This window comes from Scylla paramamosain, chromosome 1 (genome assembly GCF_035594125.1).
Source record: "Scylla paramamosain isolate STU-SP2022 chromosome 1, ASM3559412v1, whole genome shotgun sequence".
NCBI lineage: Eukaryota > Metazoa > Arthropoda > Malacostraca > Decapoda > Portunidae > Scylla > Scylla paramamosain.
The window spans coordinates 30,678,521-30,688,520 of record NC_087151.1 but is presented as its reverse complement, the minus strand read 5'-3'; the positions used below and the strand labels follow the sequence as shown (position 1 = coordinate 30,688,520).

The window sequence follows — 10,000 nt, the reverse complement described above, 5'->3', positions numbered from 1 at the left end:
CTGGGGACAATCGAACACACTATACACACATACCAATTATCGTACTCTGCCGCAACAGACCTAACTGATTCCGACATAGATTCTTTTCAGTGAGGACTCTTCACATGTGCGATCTCTCTGCTCTCTCCTTTGCTCCTGTTGTGCATTGCCTCATATTTGCTTCAGTTCACACGGATAATGCTGATCTTCCTTTCCCCAACCACGACTTTAATTTCCTGCCCTTCTTTCAGCTCACGCCTACCCTTTCTTCTATCAATCTGACTTCCTGTATTCCAACCACAACTATTTCCTTGCAATATTTCCTTCATATTATATTCTTTCCTTCAGCTCGTGTCTTTTCTTTTCTTCTCTTTTTCTGTCTATTTGATCTCCTTTTCTCTCACTTCTTGCGATTTCACACTTCCTGTTCTTAATTGTTAGTATTTCTTCTCCTTCACCTTGATTTTTATTACTTGCTTTACTTCACCAAATATTTTTTTTTATTCTTATTTTCTCAGCCATGCCTAAAATTCCTCGCTTTCTCTTTACTACGGCCATTTCCTTCCAGCCCACAAGACCGCGACACTCAGCTATAACATTCCTGATACGCAAGTGAGTTCCTGACGGGTTCCAATACTCCACGGGGGCTCGTGTTGGTGGGATGAAAGAATGAAGAAAGCTATTGGGATGAAGGAATGAAAGGATGAAAGAATGAAGAAAGCTATTGGGATGAAAGAATGAAAGGATGAAAGAATGAAGAAAGCTATTGGGTACGTCTTGGATTGGCAAGGGCAAGAAAAAATTGTAGGAGGAGGAAACAGAACAGAAGAGGAAGAGCAATACTGATGTGGGAGGAAGGCTCGGAGATGAGAAAGGAATGTGTGATGCAAGAGATTATAACCATTTTAATTCTATCATCCCCCTCCCTCCAGGTATGAGACCCTGATGCTTCTTCCTTTAAGTCTTCTACTAGTGTACTGTTACAGCATTACCTCACTGTCACGTATGTACAACTTCCCACCAGATTCCATAAAAAAAAAATGAATAATTGCCGAGATAATGACATGTGTAATCAGAACGAATAGTTTAATCCGTCAGTGCGAGTAGTTCTGTAAATCTATCGCGTGGAAATGGATGAAATGAAACAAGTAGTCATCGCTTCTAAACATTCCCGTAAAAGACCTTCTACAGTGTTCCATCTGTTCCCTGCAAGACAATGACACATGTAAAAAAGTATACCGGACCACTAACCAGAACAAATCGTTTCATCTGTCAGAGGGCGTAATTCTGTAAATCTACCGAGAGAAAATGGATGAAATGAAACTAGCAGCCGCAGCCTCGAGACTCCTACACAAAATCTTCCAGGCTTCTACAGTGTTCCCTCTATGTTCCCTGCATGCACCTTACCTTCCTGCGGCGGGGAGTCAATGAGCGGTGTCGTATCATCTCGTCGCTCCTCATTGGCCGAGGTTCTTGAAAGGGAGAGTCAGCATGATGGTGGTGGTGGTCCACAGAGGTGATGGGCGAGATGAGGGTTGTGTTAGCACTGGAATCCAGGTTGCTTTGATCAGATCGCCGCCGCCGCCGAGTCCGGACTCTCCTGAGGACACAATGGCATGTATTAATGGTCGCCTGTGACCGAGTGTCCGGTGATTCAGAGTGGTTCGATTAATATGTTACGAAGTTATATTCTAAGTTGTCATGCTTGGGAAGAGACCACTGACGCAGATTCTTCATTTAGATCTACCCCACAGCGACTCTCCCCCGAGGGCTAAATGTGGAGACACGAGGTGAGGGAGATCATCTCTCTCTCTCTCCCTCTCTCTCTCTCTCTCAAGGGGTTCGGAGTCACTTCCTTCACGTCTCATTCCCGATGCTGCAAACACCAGTTTCTGAACGGTCCACCTAAACACTCCGCAGAATGATTTAACACTCTTTCCGATCTTTGACGTTAACAGTGGAACTACGCCTCGCAAGTCACCGCCCTGCCCGACCTTTCCATGCCGCTCGCAACGCCAAGCAGATCAATGCGTCTGGACCAGGGATGCTGCTGCTGCCGCCTCCACCCCTGTCTCCAGTGACGCGATAACCCAGAGACAGAATAGGAGATGGGAACACACCTGATAAACTTCCAGCACTACCTCTAGGTGACCCATGTTGATCTGCTCGCAGGTGTCTAGGTGTCTTATAAGGCAGTAACAAGTGATTGTCATTCAATCACTAGAAAAAGTTCACTGGCAATTAATGACGGATTTCGTACCAATAAAACACAACAATGAACGCGAGACACTTGGTTTTCAAAGCGTCCGTGGCATTGAATGTTACACGCTGCCTCCAGTAAACAGATGAACCTAAGAGGACGGCTACTGAAGAAGGAAACACACAACCATATAGCGCGCACTCCAGCCGTCAACTGCCGGGTGGTGTTTGCTTCTCTCAGCTGCTGCTCCCCTCTGGTCGTCTGCTGCTTCACCACCCGGCATCGGCTCAGCGCTGGCGCACTCCCAACCTCTACGCCTCCTTTCAAATTACCTCCTTTCAACCAGTAAGATTCTGCAGAGTATGTGGCTATCCGAGCAACAGTCAACCTTCACTAGTTTGCTGAAGGACACCCATATTTTTCGTTATCTTCTCTCTACATGCGGGGTCGATGCTTCTGACAAATCTCCTCCAACCCGCCCGCTCGTAAACCTTCTGACAGATATTCTCTCGGATCTTACTTTACACCAAGGAAGCAAGACAGTCACTTCAACTTCCTTGCTTTATACAGTTCATTCACCCATCCGCCTAAATTTCCCCCTTCCTCTCCTGCCGTGCACCTCCATCTCCACCACTCGCCTTCTCGCATGAAACAACCACACAACTTTTTTTTTTTTTCATTTGAAAGGGAAATACTCTGCTTATCACAACAAACTGCTTTGTTTCTGTACTTAGTGAGGGAACAGTTCATTGAAACTTTTGTGTTTAAATTTTCGTGAGGGTGGGAAGGAGGGAGGGAAGAAAGGAGGGACGATGGGGCAAGGTGACAAGCGAAGAACAGGACACACTATAAGGCTGCCTAATGTTTCAACACCTGTACTGAGAAACATAATTACTTTTTTATATACTTACAATTGGAATGTTTTTGACGCTTTCAAAGGAGGCTGGAGTCAATCTAGAACGTGCATGTCGAAGCCTCGTATTCTTAAATGCTTTGTTCTCTCACTATTTCTGAAAGCCACCGATATGATATATTGGACTCTTAAGGGTATTTTTTTCTAGCAATAGTACATTTGAGAATCGTTATGAAACAATCACAAAAGTCATAAAGATACTTCTGTGAGTCCCTAGTAACCTCCATTATAGTGTTAGAAACAAAGCTACGAAACGTTTTGAGATTACTGTCCCAACTGCGGATTACTTCCCATGTGAACATCAACCAGTAGCACCTTGCCCTCCACTGTCCCTAGCGAGCCTACCACTCCCGTTTTCTCTTCTTAGTGGCAACCAGGGATCCGCAGCAGTGATGGTTCCGCCCTCAATCTCCCCTCCTACTGCGTTCACAACAAATATCGGCCGTCCATTAATGCCTCCACTCCCTTGCTCCCCTCCATTACAAATCCTGCGACCCCTGCCTGTGCTCCCCACCTCCCTCTCATCCATAATTACTCAGCTCCCCTCTCCTCTATCAGCCCTCGTTCGGGATTATTTGCTGGGACGCACATTTGCTCTACTACTGACGTTCTCCATCCGCATCTTTGCCGCTCTGTATTCTCTGTTCGATTGTATTCCCTCCTGTTTAGAAACTTACCTTCCCTGTCATATCTTCGTTTTTTTTTTTATTATTATTTTCTTTTATTAATCAGTTATTTATTTATTTATTTCATTTATTTATTTTTTTTTTTTTTTTTTTTAATATTGTGGTGCTCGTGGGGGAATGTTGAAGTGTTTGCTTCTCATGCGTTCTACATTAACACAATCTAACATAGGGTTCTGACAAGGCGTGACGACGGCATAATGTAATGGAAAAACTCAATTGTGTGTGTGTGTGTGAAACCACAAGTAATAACACCTCCTGCCTCCAACATCACCACCATTACCACCACAAACATTCGCTATCATCACTGCCAACACTTCACCACCACCGCCATCGCCACCAGCTACACCAACAACACCTGTTCATCATCGCAACTCCCAGCATCACTGCCAGCATGCACCCTCACCATCACCAACCACAAGTCCTTCACTACCACCGTCAGCCTCGTCACCGCCGCACACTCATCCCGTCACTCAATCCCTGGCCACAACACACAGTCACGACACAAGCTCGGTCACTGAGGAGGCAAGGAAGGGGGTGCCTTACCCACCTGCATGTTGACTGCCTCGGCCCCGTCAGGACTGTCAGCCCGTCACCCTATCATGACTGACTGCAGATATCAGCTGATAACAACGATGTTCCTGCCATGGACATTGAAACTTTATATCAATGTCATATCTAATACCTCGGGGTTATGGTTTACACACACACACACACACACACACACACACACACACACACACACACACACACACACACACACACACACACACATACACACACATCAGAACTTATTCCTAAACATCAAACAAAACAGTGGTGGTGGTGGTGGTGGTGGTGGTGGTGGTGGTAGGACAACCTGAGAGGTGCATCGTGAGGCCAATGCCCCTTGATCCCCGCGTAGTCATACCAAGGAAGCACTAGATGAACTTGAGCGGATAAATTAATGACACAGTACGTACGTATACGTGAAAAAGAAAAAGTACCTGCCATCTCACTGCGTAAAAGAAATAGGTAAGAAAGAGAGAAAGAAAAAAAAGAAAAAGTCATCTCGTTGCGTAAAAGAAATAAGAAAGAAGGAAGGAAGGAAAGAAAGAATATCAGTAGTAAGTAAATAAGTAAGTAAACAAATATAAATTAACTCAAACTAATAATTCGAAAGAGTGTTTGCAAAAGACTGAATCATTTTCCAACATTGTGAGCGTATCACCGCTGGCCGAGGCTTTCCCTGTACCGGTGAGGTGTCTGGGTACAGGAAGGCAAGGTCAAGTTTGTTGTGGGCCGCGGGAGAAAGTACGGCACACCAAACATGGGCTGTGGAGGCGGACAGGTCCACGCAGGGCAGCTACACACGCCGCGGAGAAACACCTGTTGCTTCACCCTGGTTGCTGAATCTCTAGGCCTGTGTTTTGAAATGCAGTGATATTCCATTAAAACTGTATTCTAACCGAACAGATGTGATTCATTAGGAAAGGTCCTCTCTCTCTCTCTCTCTCTCTCTCTCTCTCTCTCTCTCTCTCTCTCTCTCTCTCTCTCTCTCTCTCTCTCTCTCTCTCTCTCTCCGAAAACATCCCTGAAAATCCCTGTATCTTCCGTTACTTTCTTGCACTCTGGCACGTCTCCGTCAAGGACCAAAGAGGGCTGTCCAGCTTAATTGCAACGCTGGGTTCTCAGCCGCGGGTACGTGTACTCCATATGTACGTGAGAGGAATTTTGGTGGTGCACGTGACAGGTCTAATAAAGGATTTGATCCATGCATTCACAGACAACTCTTGCTGTCATTACGTACTACACTTAATGAACTCATTGGCACAATTAACAACAGATTTATGAACACATTTTTTGTCATCTTACACCAATAAATTCGTGAACACATGTTATTATTTACTGGTGAATTCCCGGACGCATATAATGTTCTAACTTCATTCTTGGTAAGGGGTGCGTAACCAATACCAAAAGCCTTCCAGCGGGTCACCGGTGGGCGAGGAGGAGAGGGAAGTGTACTTCCACAGGAACACTTTTCTTTTCTCCATTTTACACTTGTAAATTCCATTGCCGTTCATGCATGACAAAATCCTCCAGAGTTCATGAGGGTTTACCAGCTCACAAATAAAACAATGTAACGGTAACAACAATTTATTTCCTCCCTAAATATCATATCGCCTTCATAGATAAACTGATAAGGTCCTCAACAACAATAACAAAAAAAAAAGAATAATATAGATATAATAATAATAAATAAAATAGTCTTCCCTTCATATTTTTCCACGCCTCGTAAAGTTTCATATCAATAGGGAGCAAAGTTAAGGCGAATTTCGGACCTGTCACACCAAGACAGGACACAGACCACTATGCCAGCAGGTGCGCCACATGATTACTTGACTGAGGAAAGAAAAGAAAGTCGAGAAATCGCCAAAACTAACAGCCACTTTGTTTGTGAAGGTGACGACCAGGTATTTGCCCTTACCCTCTAAAAACTTAATATGCCAGAATAGAAACAACTGAAGAACCTACGTATGAAGACACTTAATTGTGAGGCAATAAACACCTTTTCATATTATTAGTTAGTACACACAGTAAAGTGAAGAGCAAGGTGGTCATACGCATCTCGACTTACAGTTTACTGAAGAATAAAAGCAACATTTCAATGCACACGTCATATCTAGTGTCAATCATGCCTCCTAAAATGTGCAGGGTGTTTCACAATTGTTGACACGGAACGACCAGGCACAAATCAAGAACTACGAATGAGAGAGTAATGGTGATAACATTATTGAAAGGTAAAAAGGATAAAATACAAGGACACGCCTCAAACATGAACCCAAAATGTTGGCATTTGTGAAACACTTTATCCTGTGAGAGTCAACCTGGGTGCATGGTGCGCCTCAGGGTGGATGAAGTTTTCAAAGGATACTTGGAAATAATGGGGTACATGGAAGGGTACATGGCATGGCTAGTGTGTACAACACTGCACAATAGGAACATATTTTTTTAGTAAGTAAACCGTGCGTTATGTAAGAAATTCATTCAAACTGAGATTAAAGCAGTACAGGTTTATGTAGTATGTTAATATATTACACTCAGACACAACTCGCGCCTCACAGCTTTCAGATGTGGCATTTTCTTTTAATTTACATTTCGCACCTGTAGAACAATTAATAAGAACCAAGTAGCTATATTTCATATTTAAAAGAGAGGACTAATACTTTTAATTATATTGTTTTCAGTGTTAAAACTTGTGAAAACCGTAAAATATTCATGCAAGTTCTTGCACTTAATCGTCCTAGGCGCGGGGGTACATGAATTTCTCAAAAGCTCCCGGAGAGGTGCATGAACTTAGGGAATGTTGAGATCCACTGCTGTCTGTCTACCACCCAATAAATGAAACTAAAAATTACATACTTATACTCTAAGACACATTTCATCACTGAGTTGTAAAACATGGCAGATCACATAATCCCATTCCACGCTCCGTAGCTTCCCTATGTCTACAAACCACATCGCTGTGCACTGCGGTGGTGGGGGAAACACGGGATGAGGGGCAGTACTACTTTATTACCTAACGTCTGGGTTGTTGCCTTCTTCAGGGCCGAAATGTCTGAGAATAAAGTACCTTCTGTGTCTTCCCATGTTTTCTTGCACCACCGCGTTCCACTCACTAGATTTACACAAAGCATTATGTGCTACGCGTGCATTCCACACACTTGAACATTGCAGGGTTGGTTCATTTGATGCCACCCTAAGTTATAATCTCCTCAGTGCAGGACGCAGTCACAAGTGTAACACCAACAATATAATGTTACTTTCTTCCACAACTTTACGAATGGAAATATCTCACTATTATGCTATTTGTCCTAACTCATGTGTCTTTTTAATCAAATAATTACTGGGTGAAGTAAAGCATGAACTCTCCCAGAAGGGATGCACCTATCAGACAGAGAGAGAGAGAGAGAGAGAGAGAGAGAGAGAGAGAGAGAGAGAGAGAGAGAGAGAGAGAGAGAGAGAGAGAGTCCATCCATAAGGACATGGCAGTCACCTGCACTACTTTCAAAATGCTCTAATTGAAGTTAAACAGGTTTTTAAGTGATCTTTTTTTATTGTTCTAATGAGATATTAACAAGATTTCTAAATTATTCACCCAAAAAAAAAACATTTCAGAATCCAGTAACCATCACTGTGGCCTTTGAAAACAGTAGTGGTGAGAGAGCGTTTCTGAGTAGAGGCCCTTAGGAGTACAAAATACTTATACTGATGTTCACTGCTGGTGGCGGCTTTCAGAGGGACTACTGAAGGACTCGTACAAAGAGTTCATGCTGACGGGGACAGAACTCTGGTGCTGCTGGCGGGACGGGGATGGAAGGGGTGCCGGCAGACGTCTTAACCTTAGTACACGGCCTGCAGGTCAAAAGTAGTACCTTTCTATTCATCTCAACTTATGTTATTCTCATTCTGTCATTATTATTGTTATCATGGTTATATTCATATTTTTTTATTAGTGGTTGCAGTGATAGTGGTGGTGATACTGGTATAGTAGTAGTAGCAGTAGTAGTAGTAGTAGTAGTAGTAGTAGTAGTAGTAGTAGTAGTAGTAGTAGTAGCAGCAGCAGCAGCAGCAGCAGCAGTAGTAGTAGTGGCAGGAGTAGTAGTAGTAGTAGTAGTAGTAGTAGTAGTAGTAGTAGTAGTAGTAGTAGTAGTAGTAGTAGTAGTGGCAGTAGTAGTAGTAGTAGTAGTAGTAGTAGTAGTAGTAGTAGTAGTAGTAGTAGTAGTAGTAGTAGTAGTAGCAGTTGTTGTTGTTGTTGTATTTTTTTGTTATAGTACTGGTAGTAGTAGTAGTAGTAGTAGTAGTAGTAGGATGCAAGGGCCTTTCCGCAAGCCAAATGATGTCATCTACGAGGTGATAACTGGAGAGATGATCTGGAAGAAGTCTCTCCAGACACACGGCAGTGCTGGTCCCTCAGGACTAGACGCTAGAGGGTGGCGTCGCCTGTTGAGCGGCGCACTCTGTGGCAGCGCCGCTAACGACCTATGCGGCGCCCTGGCAGCACTGGCGAGGAAGCTTGCCACCACAAATTGTCACCACGTCGAGGCTCTCACCGCATGCCGATTAATCCCGCTGGACAAAAAGCCGGGATGCAGACCAATTGGCATCGGCGAGGTGATAAGACGCATCGTGGGTAAATGCGTCATGACGGTGGTCAAGGACGACGTAAGGAGGGCAGCGGGGAACCTGCAAGTATGTGCAGGACAGCAGGCAGGAGGGGAAGCCGCCATCCACGCTATGAGGGAAATGTTCAGTGAAGACAATTGTGAAGCGGTGTTATTAGTGGACGCCAAAAACGCTTTCAACACTATTAACAGAAAAACAATGCTTCACAACATTCGAGTAAAATGTCCCTCTATGGCACAATATGTAGAAAACACATATAGTGACCCCTCGGATTTGTACATATGTAGTAATAGTGGTAATAGTGTTAAGGTGTTAAAGTCCATGGAAGGGACAACACAAGGTGACCCAGTGGCCATGGCGATGTACGCCCTCGGACTTTCAGTGCTGCAACAAGTTATCTCATATGAGAAAACGAGTGTGAAGCAAGTGGCGTACGCGGACGACCTGTCAGGGGCCGGCAAAATAACAGACTTGAAAAAATGGTGGGGCTTAGTGAACGACAATGGTCCCATCATAGGGTACACACCCAATGCCGCTAAGTCCGTCCTTATTGTAAAGCCTGAACACTATGACAGTGCAGTGGATAGCTTCAGTGGCAGTGGAGTTATAATAACAAAGGATGGACAACGGCATCTGGGTGCTGTCATCGGAACAGAGGAGTTCAAGAAGGAGTACATAGGAGAAAAGGTGAAGGAGTGGATACATGAGGTGGAAGTCCTGTCTGACATGGCCAGGACTGAGCCTCATGCAGCCTACTCCGCCTACACCCACGGCTTGCAGCATCGATGGAGATTCGCCATGCGCACCATCCCAGGCATCAGCCCTCTCCTTGCACCACTGGAGGTCTCGATAAGGAACACCTTCCTCCCAGCGTTACTGAGATACCACACCATCGGAGATGGGGAAAGGGCGCTGCTCGAACTTCCACCAAGACTGGGCGGGATGGGAATCACCTCCCCTGAGAAGTTGGCGACTGTGGAGAACCTCAACTCCCTCAAGCTCACCAGGTCCCTCACAGAGAAGATCATTGCTCAGGACGCACATGGTGAAATAGCCCAA

General features: G+C 44.6%; 2 protein-coding genes across 7 annotated transcripts in view; both read right to left on the bottom strand.

The window, feature by feature from the left end:
• The window catches only part of LOC135103434 (uncharacterized), a 98,079-nt gene that overhangs the window by 56,681 nt on the left and 31,398 nt on the right, over positions 1-10,000 (bottom strand). For 3 of the 6 annotated variants that reach the window (XM_064009645.1, XM_064009663.1, XM_064009653.1), the window contains exon 3: positions 1,387-1,579. The exons of 1 other annotated variant lie outside the window; for it this stretch is intronic. In XM_064009645.1, coding sequence (XP_063865715.1) covers positions 1,387-1,579 — 193 coding nt within the window. Of the gene's footprint in view, positions 1-1,386; positions 1,580-2,099; positions 2,762-4,325; positions 4,453-10,000 lie in introns of those variants that run through there. 2 more of the 6 variants (XM_064009682.1, XM_064009692.1) reach the window with 2 other exon arrangements.
• LOC135103495 (uncharacterized) overlaps positions 5,898-10,000 on the bottom strand; it is a 6,610-nt gene continuing 2,507 nt past the window's right edge. The window contains exon 2 of the mRNA XM_064009869.1: positions 5,898-8,170. Within this exon, the coding sequence (XP_063865939.1) occupies positions 8,031-8,170 (140 nt within the window). The 3' untranslated portion in view covers positions 5,898-8,030. The remainder of the gene's footprint in view (positions 8,171-10,000) is intronic.